The 17,729-nt window shown below is 47.9% G+C and overlaps 1 protein-coding gene and 1 pseudogene across 2 annotated transcripts; one reads left to right on the top strand and one right to left on the bottom strand.

Annotated features, from left to right (window-relative positions):
* Nucleotides 1-2,292: 2,292 nt before the first annotated feature.
* LOC103738446 lies at nucleotides 2,293-2,640 on the top strand (annotated as a pseudogene).
* A 6,928-nt stretch (nucleotides 2,641-9,568) lies between these two features.
* Nucleotides 9,569-17,188, bottom strand: Rsad1 (radical S-adenosyl methionine domain containing 1). Of its 2 annotated transcripts, none has more exons than XM_029566126.1 (9): nucleotides 16,965-17,188; nucleotides 16,577-16,710; nucleotides 16,274-16,478; nucleotides 12,723-13,088; nucleotides 12,462-12,525; nucleotides 11,910-12,057; nucleotides 11,671-11,725; nucleotides 10,439-10,625; nucleotides 9,569-10,340 (listed from the first exon to the last, which is right to left on the bottom strand). In XM_029566126.1, exons 1-8 carry the CDS (start codon nucleotides 17,097-17,099, stop codon nucleotides 10,470-10,472), a joined length of 1,263 nt encoding a protein of 420 aa, XP_029421986.1. In that variant the 5' UTR covers nucleotides 17,100-17,188; the 3' UTR covers nucleotides 9,569-10,340; nucleotides 10,439-10,469. The 2 variants fall into 2 exon arrangements, with proteins under 2 accessions (XP_029421986.1, XP_008836570.1); XM_008838348.3 differs by having other exon boundaries at nucleotides 10,522-10,625.
* Between the last annotated feature and the right edge of the window lie 541 nt (nucleotides 17,189-17,729).

Genomic DNA, 17,729 nt, shown 5'->3' with positions numbered 1-17,729 from the left:
AAATTTCTATGTGAGCCAGGCATAGTGACACACACAGCATTCTAGAAACCGAGGCAGAAGGATTGATTTTTCAAGGCTACTCAGGATTACATAGTGGGACTCTGCCTTTAAAAAGAAAAATCTTAGGCTTGGAATGATGGCTCAGCAGTTAAGAACACTGGCTGCTCTTGCAGAAGACCTGGGTTCAGTTCCCAGCATTTACATGGTAGCTAACAACCATCTATAACTCCACTTCTAGGGGATCCAACACCTTCTTCTGGCCTCTGAGGGCACTGCACACATGTGGTACTCATATGCATTCAGGAAAAACACTCATACACGTAAAATAAAAAAATGAAAATTTAAATTTTATTTGAAAGATGTCCTCTATGTCCTAGAAGGGCAATATTATTCTCACCATCAAGGATAGGATGCTGAGGACAAAGGAACCCAGGTACAAACAAACCTTCTGGAACTCACCTTTACCTTCTTACTCACCTCCCCCAGTTAACCCCCCAACCTACGCCCCTTCACCCTGTCTCTTTTTCCTAACTTACTACTTTTGTCTAATTCAACTCTGTGTCTTTGGGCCTTCAGGTCCTTGTGCAGTCTCTCCTGTGCTATGTTTAAGCTGGTATTACTTTGTATACTTTCTCCTGTTAATCTGCTTTATGTTAGTTTAATTCTTAGGCCTAGCACATAAACCCTAGGACAGTAGAGGTTAAACATTTCTTTCTCCCCTACAGATGTGAACAACAATGAACACATTGACAGTAATCTCCTCTACATGTGAGCCATGCCCATTTACACCAGGAACTGCTCTGGGCTCTTTCTGCCCAAATTGCCTGTCATCACCATCCTTACAACCCTGCCCTCAGCAGTGGGCACATCCAGACTCACCTGATGACTGGCTTCACTAAGGGGCCCCAGGTGGTAAGTACCAGGGGGTGTGACTAGCTCAGGGGTGTGACTACCACAGTCTCCAGGATTGCCCATGAGACAGGGATCTGGGACAGCTGCTCAGGCTGGATGTGAAATGGGAGCTCTGACCAAGAGGAAGAGGCAGGGTTACCAGCCCCGGAGGAGCAATGGTTGTTGGCCCCTGTCACTGACAACTCTGAGCTTGAGCAGGAAGCCACAGCAGATCATGGTTGGTCCTGTGATTCTGAAGCAAGTCTGAGCAGGAACTTGCAGGGGTGCTTGGGAATGACATGTTCCTGGTTTTGGAGATTTGGATTCTGCAGATGTGATGGAGTGGGCAGGAAAGTGCATTTTATGGAGCTCCTAATGCATAGACAAATTTGAGGACTTGGGGCTGATTCAACCCTGTCACCAGCCAGGAAATCCAGAACTCAGACAGTGAAGAGTCCTACCTAGCCACATAGGTGGAAAGTGACAGAGGGGAATTCAGACCCAGGAGGACTGACCCATCAACAGTAGCCTGACCATAGCTCTGGAGTTAGTCATATAAGCCTGAGACTGGCAGAAAAAGTCAGAAGGCAACAGATGGCCTCAACTATATAAATACAGTTGAAATTTCTAGAAACTCACTTCTAAAAAAGTAAAATTCTGATAGAAAAAGTAGCACTGAAACAGGTATGACTATAATCCTAGCACTTGAGAGGCAGAGGCAGGAGGACCTCCAGTTCATGGTCAGCCTGGGCTACATAATAAGACTCTTTCCAAGCAAACAAAACAATACAAAAAGGGTAGCATATTGGAAGCAATATTTGCAGCAAGGCAGAGTTAACATGCTTGTAATTACCTATCATCTATCTGTCTAGACATTCTATTGACCTTGATCAAGAAAGCATCACTCAGGCTCAATTGGTAGAGTGCTTACCTTGCATGCATAAAGCCCCTGGATTTGACTGATCCCTAGTACCATATAATCTGGGCATGGTGACCCATACCTACAATCCCAAGTACTGGGGAGATAGAGACAAGAGGATCAGAAATTCAAAATCAACCTCAGCTACATAGGTTGTTTGATGCCACACTGGACTATAAAGAGACCTCGTCTCAAAAATAAACAGAGTCAGGGCCCAGTGTGGTGATGCACACCTTCAATTCCAGCATTCCAGAGGCAGAGGCAGGAGGATTTCTGTGAAATTGAGGCCAATATGGTGTACATAGCAAGTTATCGGCCAGCCAAAAATACATAGTAAGATCCTGTCTCAAAAGAAAAAAAAAAACCTGAGTCAGATCACAGTAGCAGTGACTCAGCTCTTCTGTTGTCTCCCTTTGCGTCCAGAAACACAGCCACCAGTGTAGCTGTCTCTGATGGTGTGTGTCTTCAAGGTGTTCAATGACATGAAGGTGCACGGGTCATCAACACCAGAGGGAGTGAGAAACCAAAAGAAGGCAGGGCTCTTCTGCTTGAGTGAGGACAAGAACACATTCCTGGAGAGGGCAGGGAAACCCTGGCAGGTGATGGGACAGACTGTGGACGGCCCCTATGCCACCTTTGACAAGATGTTGCCAGACCAGGACTGCAGCTATGCTCTCTATGAGGCGACCTATGAGACCAAGGAGAGCAAGGAGGAACTGGTGTTCATCTGGGCCCCTGAGAGAGCCTCCCTTAAGAGTCAAGTGACCTGTGAAGCTCCAAGGATACCACCAAGTAGAAGCTGGCAGAAATCGAGCATGAGTTACCAATGAACTATAAAGAGATCAAGGAGCACCGTGATAGGGAAGCTAGGGGCAGAGCCTGTATCACCCTGGAGGGCAAGACTTGGTGAGTCACCTCCAGCCCCAAGCCTGGAGCATCTAATAGCCCCAGATCTGCCTTGGGTATTGCAAACTGCCCCTTTCCTGTCAGAATGGAGGGGTTTGGACAGGATCCCAGCTGGGGAGGGCAATCCCTTCACTCCAGTTGCCAAATGCCCCCACACCCTCTGGATCATCATCCCTCCTCCATCCCTGACAGTTCTGGCCTTCCCAAACTGCTTTTGATCTTCTGGTTCCTCTGGTTCCTCTTGGGTTTTAAGTAGACCACAGTTCCCCCAGGCACCCAGATGTAGAGGGGGGCTGAATTCTCTTTAACGACACCCACAGTCCTCATCTGTCCCTCCCTGTTCCATGCTGCAACTTCTAACCTCAATGGTGACCCTGTGTTTACGTGTTTAGTTATGTGTGTAAATAGAATGCTGTGAACACCCCCCACAAGCTGGTTGTCTTTCCTTTGGTCTTGGCCACTCTTGGAAGCAGGATCAGTAAGAGACAGACCTTCAATTTAAAAAAAGACATAATAAAAAGGCTAATTAAAAACAAACAAAACATTCTTAAAATATGTTCTTGTGTTACTTGTATAAGCATCTGCTTTGGAGACTTAAAAGAATTTGGCTTGAGGGGCTGTAGAGATGACTCAGTGGTTAAGAGCACTGGCTGTTCTTGCAGAAGACCTAGTTTGGAATCCCAGCACCCACATGGCGGCTAACAATTGTCCATAACTCCAGTTCCAGGGAATCTGATGCCCTCTTCTGTTCTCCTTGGGGACTGCATGACACGGGTACACTTACACATATGCAGGCATAACACTCAAAGACATAAAATAAAAATAATTTTAAAATAATAATGTTTTGGCTTGAACAATGGCCCCACCACTCCCTAGCCATGTGACCTTGGGCAATTTCTCTGAGTCTGTGACTCCGTCTGTGGAAGGGGCATAATGGTAACATACATTCTCCCACTGGGTTCTCATGACACCCTGAATAAACTAACTCACATAAAATCCTTGGCACAGTGTTGGGCTTAGAGCAATTACCCTTCTGCATCATGCCACTGCCTAGGCACAGCTAGTGGCAGAACCAATTAGAAAAACCCAGAACATGCTCAGTTAAAAAATCTTTTTAAACCAGGCTGCAAAACTGGCATAAGCATACGATCCCTTTAGTGAAAAATTATTTTTATTTCTCCATCTATATGTATATCTATATGTCTTGAGCTGCCTGGAGGGATCATTGTCCAAATGTTGTAGAAATTTCCATAGCATAATTTTTTGCTTTTATTTTATGTGGTTGAAAAAGAGATGTGTATTTTTTTTTTTTTTTGGAAGCAGGAATTTTTTTTAAAGGAAAACTCTTTGGAAAACAATGTAACAAATTATGCCAAGAATCATTAAAACACTCATACCCTTTAACCCAGCTATCTTCCGCTGGGGTACTGACCTCAGGAAATAATCCAAATGAAGGAAGTAAGCGATATCCATAAACACAGACTGCAGCATTATTCATAATAGGGAAAACCGAGCAACCATGTGAGCACTTACATTAGAGCAATGATTATTAAATTATTCACTCATTGGAACACTGTTCAACAATTAAGAGAGAAAGATGATGACCATGGAGCACGGTGGAAAACTACTTATGAAAAATGAGACGCAAAAGAGGCAGAATGCAAAATTAGACCTGCGCCTGAATACTCAGCAAAAATATGGCTTATATTTGACAAGGACAGGAAGGAAACACGGGCAATTAAAACAGTGCAATCATTGTGAGAGACTTTTTTTTTCTATTTAAAATTCTATTGTGTTTGCTTCTCTAATAATAATTTAAATGTTGGCTTTTAAATTCTCCTCTGGGAAAAGATGAGAAGGCAGAGGAGAAAGGAGATCAGGGACTCTTCCAGGAGCCTCTGGGTAACCAACCATACATATATATGCACTAGTTGTATGAGGTAAATATAAAACCAGGTGAAAGAAACAGAAGACCTGAGGAAATGGAGAGGCTGGTGCTCATGGATAGGAAGATGCAAGATTGTCACAGTCAGCTCTGTTTTAGTTTAGGGTTTTGGTTTTGTGTAGCCCAGTTTGTCTCCCAACATGCTGTTTCGAAGGATGACCTTGAACTACTGATCTTCCTGCCTCAAGTTCCTGAGTGCTAAGATTATAGGCATTTAACGCCATGCCCTGTTTATTTAGCACTGGATCAACCCAGAGCTTCGTGCATGCTAGGCAAGCATTCTACCAATGGAGCTAAGTCAGCTGGCCTGGCACTCACTATGTAGACCAGGCTGGCCTTGATCTCACAGAGATCCACCTGCCTCTGCCTCCTGACTGCTGGGACTAAAAGCATGTGTCACCACGCCTGGCTACAATCTTAATAGTGGTTAATCTTTTTTCTCTTGGTCCTGGGTATGGAATTGGTACATACCAGGCAAGCACTCTACCATGGAGCCATACCCCACAGCCCAACAATGGTTAATCTTTGAATGCTGGGACTACAGACTGTATCTGACAGCTTAGTCTCAACTCTGCTGTACTAACAACAGGAAACTATACTGGCTACACAGAAAATATTCATTTCTCTCTCCTGCTCACCTACCATGGCTGGCTGCTCCTCTGCCCAACACTGGCTTCCCTCTGGGACTCAGAGTGCCAGAACAGTCTCCGACTGAATAGTGCTGGTCACTATGCCAGATGGATGACAGAGACAGTGGTCCACCCACCACTTCTTACAACCAGTGTTGGGCAAGGCCCAAGGCCCTTCTCAGGTTCAATGAGGCAGGGATCTGTGATCCTCCTACACTCCAAGGAGTGGCAGCAAACACTGAGCGGTAACACAGCCCACTACATCGGTTGCTTCATTCCTTTCTTTGCAGAATTCAGTAAGGAAGAATGTGGTTCTATCCCAGGAGATGGATGGCATCACAGAGGTAGGGTCTGAGTCATTAGAGCAGATCAAGGACTGGCAACAGAGCAGTGTATCTGTGGGTTCACTATCTTCCAAGTCAACAAATTCCCAATGGTGAATATGCAAGAAAAAGATTACAACTTGGCAAGAGTCAGTTCTCTCCTACCATTGTGAGTTCTGGGCATCAAACTTGGACCATCTGCTCGATGGCAAGTGCCTTTACCCACTGAACAATCTCAATAGCTCTATTTATATAGATTTACATTGTATGAGGTATTATAACCTAGAACTGACAAATATAGGGGAAGAGGCCAGAGATGGTGGCACATGACTATAATCCTAGCACTTGGGAGGTGGAGGCAGGGCAATCAGAAGTTCAAGATCATCTTCAGCTATATAGAGTGCACCAGGCCAGCTTAGATAACAAGACCTTGTCTTAGAAAAGGAAACAATACTGAGACGACAAAGTCTCTACGGAGGAGCAACCCTTTGATGGACAAGCCATGGAAGAACCCCGCTCCCATATTGTCATGTCTGGAAGTAGCCATGTGCCCCTCATTCCCACCCCAGGATAGAGAGCAGGAGATGGAGGTCATTAGGGCTCCCCCAACTGGATTTATCTTTGGAGGCTTGAGGAAGCATTCAACTGGGCTCCACCCCCAGGAGGCTCTGATTCATCTGGGAAGGGTGGGACCAGGCTGAGTCATAGAAGGTGATCAGGGCCATCCTGACCTGGCCTTGGCTCCCATCCATCCCCCTACGCAGGCTCTGTGAGGTGCCCCGGCGGGGAGGGGGGGGCAGACATCTCAGGTGGCACAAGCCCTGGCAGTTGGGAGAAACCTGAGTGGGTATGGGTTATCTGATGGAGCACCTGCTCGGGCCCTGCGATAGCTTCTTGAATATCAAGATCAGGAAGGGGTACCCTTGAGCAGTATGGCTCACCTGCAAGTTGCCCAGGACTAGGCCTTCCTGGGCCCCAGAGGTACAGAAGTTAGTAAGATAAACAAATCTTCCCCTTCCTTGTTCCCAGCCCCTCAGAACCAAATGAGCTCCAGGCTCCCACAGCTGCCTACACATCTTGATTGACAGCCCTGGGGTTTATCTCTCTGCACATCTGTCAACGTGGCAATAAGTTCCTTGAGAGCTGGGACAGGTCTTATTCCTCTCTTCATGCCCAGTACAGTGCCTGGCACGATGAATAGCTCATAAATAAAGGAGAGGGAGTAACACTTACTAGTTACCACAGGGTCAAGGAAGGACTGACATTCACACCCACCAGCACATGGGAAATGCACGTGCTCACCTCTGAGAGGTGGGGGGAACCCCATCTTTCATCACCCAATAGAGGCTGAGCCCAGCATGCTCCATCTGCACGGGTCCTAAATCACTTTTGGCATCAAAGTACCCTTTGACAAGATAAGGGATTAGAGTTTCAGAGCGTTAGGCTGAAGATGTAGCTCAGAGACTTGCTTAATGTTAAGCAAGTGGCAAGTTCTATCCCCAGCACTGCAAAACAATCCAACAAACATGGTGGGGCTCTGATGAGTGTTCAGGTCCCAGTGCCACAGACACACAGCATGGCAGGGGGCTCAGGAGAATTCAAACCCTCCAAGGCAGAGTGAGGGTCCCTATCTATAGGGCTGAGGGGAAGGGGGAGGCTTCTTGTAGTCAGGCTGTCTCTGATTCCTCCAAGGGCAGCAGGGGAGAGGAGGGAATCTCGCACTGCTAGGAAGGAATATGCCACGCTGAGGATGTGGGGGACGTGAGGAGCACATCGAGCTTCCATTATACTGGCAGTCCTCTCTGTAGGTGGCTTGTCATTTCCATCATAGCTGTTGTTAAGAAAGAGGCTGTTGGGCTGGAGAGATGGCTCAGCGGTTAAGAACACTGAATGTTCTTGGAGAAGACCCAGGTTCAGATCCCAGCACCCACATGGCAGCTAACAACTGTCCATAACTCCAGTTCTAGTGGATCCGACGCCCTCTTCTGTCCTCCTCGGGCATTGCACGACATGGGTGCACTTCCATACATGCAGACAATACATGCATACACAAAAAATAAAAATAAATAAAATATTTAAAAAAGAAGCTGTGGCAGGTGGGTGTGGCCTGAGCAAGCTACCTGATGTGGATTCTAACAAAAATCAACCCATTTTAAAAGAGGGAAAGCTGAGGGTTCAGTGGTAGAACGACTGTCCAGCCTGAGCAAAACCCTTGGTTCCATTCCTGGCACTGCAACAACAAAGGAACATTCTTTTTTAAGGAGAGATGGTAATTAATGAATGTAGAAGGAACAATAGAGTCAGAACTCAATTATTCTGAAATCTTCAGTTTAAGACATGATTTGGCCAAGAGTCATCAGCAGATGCCAAAGTCACAGGTCAAATGACTGTCTGGGACAGTCACTTGATCTCAAGGGATCGCGCTACAATTTCAAGGAAAAGATGCAGCTGTGCAGTGAATAAGCAGGACATCTATCTGTTTGGCAAGTCATCAAAATTAGCATACTGATGGAGGGCTGGCCTGGCATTATGGACATTGCTACACAACATCCAATGCAGTATTTTTGTGAAAGAGATTGAAATTGATGGGGCTGGAGATATAGTTGGTAGAGTATTTGCCTAACATGAACAAAGCCCCAGTACTACATAAAACGAGGTGTGGTGGTACATGTCTGTAATTCCAGAACTTGGGAGGTGGAAGCAGGGGAATCAGAAGTCATCTTGGGCTATATAGTAAGTTTGAGACCAGCCTGAGATACATTAGACCCTGTCTCAAAACATGTTTTTATTAAAAAAATAGGGGCTGAAGAGGGCTGGAGGGATGGCTCAGCGGTTAAGAGCACTGGCTGTTCTTGCAGAAGACCCGGGTTTGAATCCCAGCACCCACATGGTGGCTAACAACCATTTGTAACTCCAGTTCCAGAGGATCTGACACCCTCTTCTGTCCTCCATGGGCATTACACAGAATGGGTGCACTTACACATATGCAGGCTCACACACTCATACACATAAACTAAAAATAAATAAATCAGGGGCTGGAGAGATGGCTCACTGATTAAGAGTACTGACTGCTCTTGCAGAGGACCTGGGTTGGTATTCCAGCACCTACAAGGTGGCTAACAACCAGTTCCTCCAGTTCCAGGGAATTCAAAGCCCTCTTCTGACCTCCGGCATTGCACGACACAGGTGCACTGCACACATGCAGGCAATACACTCATACACATAGAATAAAAATAATAAATAAGCAGAGCATGGTGGCATACACCTTTAACGCCAGCACTTGGGAGGCAGAGGCAGGCGGATCTCTGTTGGTTAGAGGAGAGACTGGTCTACATAGCAAGTTCCAGGCCAGCTAGAACAGCAAGGGAGAACTCTGTGAGTTCAAGGCCAGCCTGGTCTACATAGTGAGTTCCAGGCCAGCTGGGACTACAGAGAGACCGTCTCAAGAAAACAAAACAAAAACAAACAAAATAGTGCATACTAATCTTGCAGAGGACCAAGTTTGATTTCAAGCTCACAAGTCCCTAGCTCCAGCTCCAGGGATCTAGCACCCTCTTCTGGCCTCCATGGGCACCTGCACTCATGTGCACACACCCACACACATAGACACATAATTAAAAATAAAATAAATATTTTAAATGTTTTATTATTTTTATTTTTGTTGTTGTTGTCTTTTGTCTTTTTGAGACAGGGTCTCCCTGTAGCCCCAGCTGTCCTGGAACTCACTGTGTAGACCAGGCTGGCCTTGAACTCAAGAGATCTGCCTGCCTCTGCTTCCCGAGTGCTGGGATTAAAGGCTTGTGCCACCACACCCAGCTATTTTTATTTTATGTGTATGACTGCATGTAGGTAAGTGCACCCATGTCATGCAATGCCTGCAGAGGACAGAAGAGGCCATCGGATCCCCTGGAACTGGAGTTACAGACAGTTGTTAGCTGCCATGTGGGTGCTGGGATTCAAACCCAGGTCTTCTGCAAGAACAGCCAGGGTTCTTAACCGCTAAGCCATCTCTCCAGCCCCTAAAATAAATCTTTTCTAAAATTGAAAAATAAAGTTGAACCTGAATTCAGTCCTTGGGAAACACTGGATACATCCAGAATGTGGGATACATTTCATAAAATAAATTGGCCTTGGCTGAAAAACTCAATGGTTTTGTAAATACCTCATTCTTATATTAAATTCCTTCCTGTTTAAGATAATCAGAGGGGACTTGGTTCCACTGACTCATACAAGTATCTCAGGCCTCACTCTGGAAGTGGAGAAGGCTTCTCAGATGGAGGCAAATCCCTGTAGAAAGATTTCCAAATACTGCTTGTTATTTGGTATCCCAAAAGGCCAACAAAAGCTGGTGTGTGTGTGATGAGCAAGTCACAGCCAAGTAACACACACATGATGGTCTGTAAATCCTAAGATGCTGGGTGGGATGCCAGTTCCCAGACCAGGTATGTCCTTCCAACCATTCACTGTAGCCATTCCCCCAGGGATGCCAGGGCCAAGCAACAACAACTCAAAGTAGAGATGGCACCTGCAGGCAGAGGAGGGATGCTTGCCATCCTGGTCCAGCCCTCCAAGTCTACCTGGCATTGCTCTGTGATCCAAGAACATATGGTCATCTTCCTGACACAGGCAAGAGGGTTCTGTGCTGCCAGGCCTCTTGAAGTTGAGGCAAAAGGGTCAGTAACAGAGAATCCAGCACAGCTAGACCCTCCCAGGAACACCGGAGACCCCTGGAAAACCAAGAAGCCTGGATGTGACTCTTTCATCTTACAACTTTGAAGTCCATGCCTATGCATGCAGTCCTGGTACCCTACAGGCCCCTCCTTACCATTCTTGTTTTGGGGTCTCTAGATCTGTAGTCAGGATTCCCAGGGACCCCTCAGCCCCATCTGCACACCACCCCCAACAGACCTGTGGTCCAGCAGCAACAGACCCTGTGCCAGCAGCTCCTTCACCTCCTTGCTTGCTCCAAACACATCCCACAGGGTCAGCTGGGGCTCAAACTGCTGCCAATGCTGGGAAAGCAGAAGAGACAGGGTGATGGCTGAGGGTCACGTGGCTGGGGTACAGAGAGGGGTGAGGGAGAGCGGGGTCCAACATGATGTCTCAGCAGTGACACTAATGAACACCAGAACAGGCCAATGGGCCAGACGACAAGTGGGTACCTTTACTCTTATTGCATGTGGAGACCCAAACTCAGCTTCTAGCCAAGCCAGGTCTCCTCCTCTACTCTCTCCCAGTGTCCCCTCAAATGGCCAGCACCAGCCAGGGCTTCACAGACAGTTCTGACTTCATCCACAGTAGCTCTCAGTCTGATCTGCCATTTTCTATTGTACTTTATACCTGAGGTGTCAGTGTGCTTTAGAACAAGATGGAGACCGGGGAGATGGCCCAACAGGTAAGAGCACTTGTGCAAGTACAAGGACCTGAGTTCAAATCCCTAGAACTCTTGTAAAACGCTAGGTGAGGTTTGTGTGCCTTTAACCTCAGCACTGTGGGGGGTGGTGATGGCTGCCAGCCTGTCACTAGGTTCAGAGAGAGAGAGAGAGAGAGACAGAGAGAAAGCTCCTGTCTCAAGAGAATTAGACAGAAAGTAGAGGACAGCTGACATCCTCCTCTGGCCTCTATATGCACATGGGTGAGAGTACTTGCACACACATCCATGTATATACAGCACACACAAGAATATTTGGAGTTCCAGGAATATGGCTCAGTGTCTCAGTGGTAGAGCATTTGCCTAGCATGGGTTCTAGGTTTAATCTCTAAGCATTATGAAAAAAAAATTTTTTTTTTTGGAAACCCTTTATCTAGTTTGCTTTATCTAGTTTAGTCCTTCACATAGCTGAGAAAGTCAAAGTCAGAAGAGGTGAAAGGATTTTAACTCAAGGTCACAGTAGAATAAAGCCCAGAACCAAGTCTCTGCAGCCCTAATCTACCATTCTAACCATTGCAGCACACTGCCTCTCGCCTCTCCAGCTGCCAACCCAGAGGTTGCGAGGCATGGACTGAATCTGCAAGACTCAAGAGACCAAAAGGTACCTGAGAACCTCCATCCCTTACCTGGTGGGTGATCCCCACGTCAGTACGCAGCCCCATAGCCAGAACCTCCTCCAACCTGAAAGAAAATCATGGGACCTTAGAGAAAAGACCTGTGGCCTTCACCTTCTTCAAGCAGATGCTGGGATGTGCTCAGAGCTCATGCAGCATGGGGTAGTGGAGGGGAAGTAAAACAGGCAATAAAGATACCCTCTTGGAGGGGCTTTGGGGTGCAGGAGAGATTGGGTGAATCAAGTACTCACAGCTCCAGCTGGCCCAGGGGCACACGCTTCCGAGTACCATGACCAAACAGTATCACCTCCTTCATCCAGTTGTCTGGCTCCAGTGTCTGGATCCGGGCCTCCCGGGTGTGGCCTCCATCCCCCTGGGGTGTAAATCGCCCATGGGCCCCTGACAATATCAACAACCACCTCCACATTAACAGGAGCTAACCAGGTAAGCTATCAAATTTAAACCAGGGATTTTCAAAGGGTGGTCCCTGGAAAAACACCTAATATTTTATGAATGTAAATCCTCAGTCCCTGCTCCAGCCTTGCCCAAGAGACGTTCTGGAGGTGGGACCCCTCATTCTGGGTTGCAACAAACCTCCAAGGGTTTCTGTTACATGCCAAATACTCAGAACCACAGCACCAGGCTACCATGTGTCAAGGGCCTCCACAGCTCTGACAGGGCGGTATTAGGCACTTTGCATTTGAGGAAATACAAGCTCGGAGAAGTTAAATGAGCAGCCCAAGTTCACACATCCGGATGTTTCTCTCCTGAATCATGCTTTCAGTTGTTCACAGGCGACTCACCAGGCCCAATGCCAAGGTACTGACCACACTGCCAGTAAGTCCAATTGTGGGTACTGAGCGCCCCCTGCGGGGAAGGAGGGAACAGTCAGTGCAGAAGGCAGAGGTATCCAGTTCTGTTCAGTTAAGAGACATCTATCTGATTGAAATGTCCCAGTGCTTCAGGCCTGAGAACACTCAACAGAGACCCTTTTCTTCAGAAGGTCCCAGTTCCCTGGTCACACCTCAGTTCACTGCATCTCCAGCCATCAGCCCAGCACTCACATTCCTCGCAAAGTTGGAGACTTCATACTGCCGAAAGCCAGCCTCTCGAAGGACTGCCCTGCCCTCCTGGTACATCTCGGCAGCCAGCTCTGGGTCAGGGGCTGGAAGGGTACCCTGTTGCACCTGAGTGAACAGTGTAGTACCCCGCTCCAGGGTCAGCTGGTAGAGGGAGAGATGATCATCACAGTGGTACAGCAGTTCCTGCAGCTGCCCCAGCCACTGGTCCATCTTTTGTCCAGGCAGCCCCAGCATCAGGTCCACAGATACGCAACCAGGGAAAAGGCGCCTCGCCTCTGCCAGAGTCTGCAAAGCATCACTGACTGAGTGAGTCCGTCCCAGCAGCTGCAGCTCAGTGTCATCCAGGGACTGGGGAGAAAGGGTCAGGTCTAAGTATGCTGGCTCAGAGGGAGACAGGAATGCTCAGCTTTAGTATAGACATATATGTGGAGGACACACAGCAGGGAGCAGAGAGATAGGGGTGGTCAAGGCAATGCCTATAGCTCCTGTTCAATGAAGGGTGCATTTAATCCTTATAACTCTCAGATACTAGCTGTTTGGTTTTACTCTGTACTGCTGGCTGGCCTGGAACTCAGTAAGTAGTCCAGGCTGGCCTCAAACTTGTGGGCTATCCCACCTCTGTCTCCTGAATGCTGGGATTACAGATGTGTACCTCCATGCCTGGCAGAAAACAGTCCCATTTGACAGACGAGAAAGCTGAGTTTTGGAGACATTAAGTAAGTCATCTGAGGCCAAATGACTGAAGCATCAAGTCAGGAATTTAGGACTGTGTGATTCCTACCTTCACAGACTTTTAAATTAATTTTTAAATACTGAGATAACTCAAACCTATAGAAATGTGGAAAGAAAACATAGGCTCTCTATCTAGATTCACTAAAGCAGAACAAACACAGCCCAAAAGGGGTTCTCTCTCTCTCTCTCTCTCTCTCTCTCTCTCTCTCTCTCTCGCTCAAGTTAGTTTTAAACTCATACCAATCCTCCTGCCTCAGCCTCCAACATGCTGAGATTACAGTTGTGTGTCACCACACCCAGCCCCAAGGGTCTCTTAATTTAGGTTTACCTGGTGTTTCCTCACAATTATTTCTAAAATATGCATTTTGGAAGCTAGGTATGGTGGTGGGAATCTATAATCGCAGTTCTTAGGAGGTGGAGACAAGAGAATTAGGAATTCAAGGCTAGCTGAGCCGCATAACAAGTTTAAGGCTAGCCTGAGCTACATGAGATCTCAAAAAATAAATGTATTTTGAGCAAGAACATCTTAAACATGATGTGCCACCTTTTCGGCTACCCCACTACCCCAAACCCTCTTCTTTTTTGGTCTTTTTGAGATAGGGTCTCTCTGTAGCCCCAGCTGGCCTGGAACTCACTGTGTAGACCAGGCTGGCCTCAATCTCACAGAGATCCTCCTGAGTACTGGGATTAAAGGTGTATACCACCACGCCCAGCTGGAGAAGTGGTACTCTTGAAGCAACCTGGGATATCAGGTAGTTGTGGAAGGCAAGGCATGAGAGTACCAGATAGGGAAACAGCAGAGATCAACCTCAAAGAGATTCTCCCGACATACACCTTCAGTGGCTCCCCTTTCACCATGGGAGAAAACTCAAACTCTCATAGGAGCTGAAGGTGCCCACTTGGCAGCCCTGTTTCCAGTCTTTCCAGGCACATGGAATGATTCAGCCTTTTCCAAAACATGCGAAGCCCTTCTACATCCTGTGCCTTTTCCTCCCACACCCTTACTTGGTAGATACCTGCTCTGTCTCACTCACACATCACTTCCTCCAGGAAGGCTTCTATGGTTTCATCAAGCTGGGTGCCCTTTGGGCAGTATTCTCAAAGTGTTTTGCAGCAATTCCTTCTAGAGATAGCATTTACCACATCACAATGATCTGGCATCCAGCCTGCCTCTTCATCATATAACAAGCCCCACCCCTTTTTTCTTTCTCACATGTTTATGTGTATGTGTAGTGTGCAGGTGTATGCATGTTCACACGTGTGTGCAGGTTTGTATGGAAGCCTAAAGTTGACACTGGGAGGCAGAATTTTTCCCTACTTTAGTCATTGAGTTAAACCTAGAGTTTGTTAATATGGTTAAGTCTGGCTAGCCAGCTTACTCTGGAGACTCCCTTAATCTCTACCTCTCAAGTGCTGGAATTACAAGCACGCCTCCATAACCACCCAGCATTGATATGGGTGCTGGGGATCAGAACTCCAGTCCTCAAATGTGTAGAGCAAGTCCTTTAACCCCTGAACCATCTCCCTTCCCAACCTCCCCTGCCTTTTTGACTACCTACTATGTGCCAGGCACTAGGCTGAGTGTCTGGAATATAAAAGTGCATGCTAGCTGGGCCTTGTGTCTGTAATCCCAGCACTGGGGAGAGTGAGTTAGAAGGACTGCTGTGAGTATGAGGCCAACGTGGCCTACTGTGTGAGATCCTGTCTCAAAAAAATATTATAGACAGGCGTGGTAGCACACACCTTTAATCCCAGCAGAGCAAGGAGGATCTCTGTGAGTTCAAGGCCAGTCTGATCTACATAGTGAGTTCCAGGTCACCTGGGGCTACAGGGAGACCATTTCTCAACAAGATGGAAAAAAAATTTATCATTATCTTACTTTTGCTTTATTTATTCCACTTTCATCTCTGTGTGTGTGTGTGTGTGTATATATATATATACATATATATAAATAAATTAATAAATGGCCCTGGGTTTGAGCTCTAGCACCACATGAACTGGGCACATGGCTGTAATCTAGATACTAGGGAAATGGAAGCAGGAAGATCAGGAGCTCAAAGTCATCCTTGGCTACATATTGAATTTGAGGCCAGCCTGAACTACATAAAACCCTACTGGGGCTGGAGAGATGGCTCAACAATCAAGAACACTGGTTGTTCTTGCAGAAGACCCGGGTTCGAATCCCATCACCCACATGATAGCTAACAACTGTCCTAACTCCAGTCCCAGAGGATCCGACAGCCTCTTCTGACCTCTGCAGGCATTGCACAACACGGGTGCACTTACCTACATGCAGGCAATACATGCATACACATAAAATAAAAATAAATAAATAAATATTTAAAAATATTAAAAAACAAAAACAAAGAAACCCTATCTTGGGGTTGGAGAGATGGTTCAGCAGTTAAAAGTATTGGTTGCTCTTTAAGGGATCCAGGTTCAGTTCCCAGTGGCCACATGGGGGCTAACAACTGTCTGTAAGTCCAGTTCCAGGGGATCTGACACCCTCTTCTGGCCTCTGAGGGCACTGCATGCATGTGGTGCACTTACATAGTTGCATGCAAAACACTCCTACATAAAAAATAAAAATAAATCAAAAAATTTTAAGTTCCTGTCTCAAAATAATAACAGTAATAAATAACAGCAAAACCCTGCCTCAGGGAGTGTATGGGCCACTATAGCATCGATAAAACTGGTACACTGGGTTCTTGCACCCAGAAATGTATTCTCAATGACTGAATGCCACCCTAAGGGAGACAGCTATGAATGTCTGGGTGCACTGGAATAAGATGGGTAAGTACCTGTAGGCCAATGGACAACCTGTTGACTCCAGCTGCTCCAAAAGCTGCCAGCCTAGGGCCTGGGGCTGAAGTGGGATTAGCCTCCAAAGTAACTTCTGAGTCTGCTGGCAGGTAAACTGCCTGGGCCACGGCTTCCAGGACAGCAGCTATAGTGTGGGGACTGGCCAGACTGGGAGTCCCCCCACCAAAGAACACAGATTCCACCCTGGAGGAAGAGGATGGAGAAGGTAAAACCGGGGGAAAGCCCCCAGGGTCAGTCGTGTCCACTTCCCCAAGACCTCACCTACTGTCACCAATACCGACCTTTGCACCCCGCTGAGCCGAAGCAGCGACTGTGCCTCGGTCACCAGACAGTTCCGCATGGCCCCCTCATCCACGCCACGGGGGATGTACTTGTTGAAGTTGCAGTAGCTGCACCGCTTCTCGCAATAAGGCCACTGTGGGGGCGGGGACACACAACACACGACACACATGTGCGCGCTGAGTTGCCCTGGCCACTTTCCAGGGCTCATCTCACACATTCCCATTCAGCACTAGACCCAGACATTTGTCCCCAGGGTGGGGGTGGGGACAGAAGCTCTCACAGATCTCATGTGGGGGTAGGGAATGACCGCGGGTGGGCTCACCGTGTGCACAGCGCCTGCCGGGGCCACCTCCTCCCTCCTCCCTCCTCCCTCCCCCGCCCACTCACGTGCACGTAAAGCGCCGCACGCCTGCAGGCGCGCTCAGGACTCGGGGACTGTCCCGGACTGTCCACACGGGGGCGCCTCCGGGTCGCCCTGACCGAGGCCACCCAGCTGCGGGCTTGGGCACCGGAAGGAATCATGGCGAGCAAAGCGATAGAGAGCTGGGATCCGAGACCCAGATGCACCCAGGATGCACGGGTGTGCGCTGCGCTTGGCCTCGTGGGTCGCCCCGGCGGAAGTAAAAGGGCTGGGTGACCTCGTGTTACCTCTCTCGGCTCGCCTAGAGAGCCCCTGGCCTCAGCTCTGCGGCGCCACCTGCCAGACACTGGCGCGCTCTCAGTCTGTCCTTTCCCAAGGACGCAGCCTGGAGTCCTTTGCCCAGTACTTGGGGCATGCATCCGGCTTCTTGGCAACCTGGCCAGGCAAAGTACCTTAACCCATGCAGGAGTTCTTAGTTAATTCAGTCAGTTTCCTAGTGCTTTATGGGTCTGGCTCAGAGCTAGGCAGGGGGACACCAGGGTGCACAATAACAGTTCACAGTTCTGCCTATTGGCAGGAAGCAAATCAAGTCAGGACAACTCAGTTCTATGCCAGCTGGCTGCCAGGCCATGTGCTGGGCTGGAGGTGGTCCGGTGCAATAGAGTGGGAGTCAGTGGGAAGGAGGCTCTTGAACTGGATATTAGAGGTACAGAAAATCCTTGTGAGCTAGAGTTGGTGGCTCACACCTGTAATCTCAGCACTCAGGAAGATACAACAGAATTACCGTGAGT

Source organism: Nannospalax galili, unplaced genomic scaffold, assembly GCF_000622305.1.
Source record: "Nannospalax galili isolate Female #2095 unplaced genomic scaffold, S.galili_v1.0 scaffold95, whole genome shotgun sequence".
In the NCBI taxonomy this organism is placed as follows: Eukaryota; Metazoa; Chordata; class Mammalia; order Rodentia; family Spalacidae; genus Nannospalax; species Nannospalax galili.
Note: the sequence above shows the minus strand (reverse complement) of the source record. Positions and strands in the feature narration are given on the sequence as shown.

Bases quoted from the DNA above. Each gene is read 5' to 3' on its own strand.
- Rsad1 (XM_008838348.3), bottom strand. From the start codon at position 17,099: ATGATTCCTTCCGGTGCCCAAGCCCGCAGCTGGGTGGCCTCGGTCAGG. The intron at 16,711-16,964 runs GTGAGTGGGCGG...CCGCCCCCACAG, and splicing joins GTGCGGCGCTTTACGTGCAC to TGGCCTTATTGCGAGAAGCG. The intron at 10,626-11,670 runs GTAAGGGATGGA...CTGCTTTCCCAG, and splicing joins ACGTGGGGATCACCCACCAG to CATTGGCAGCAGTTTGAGCC.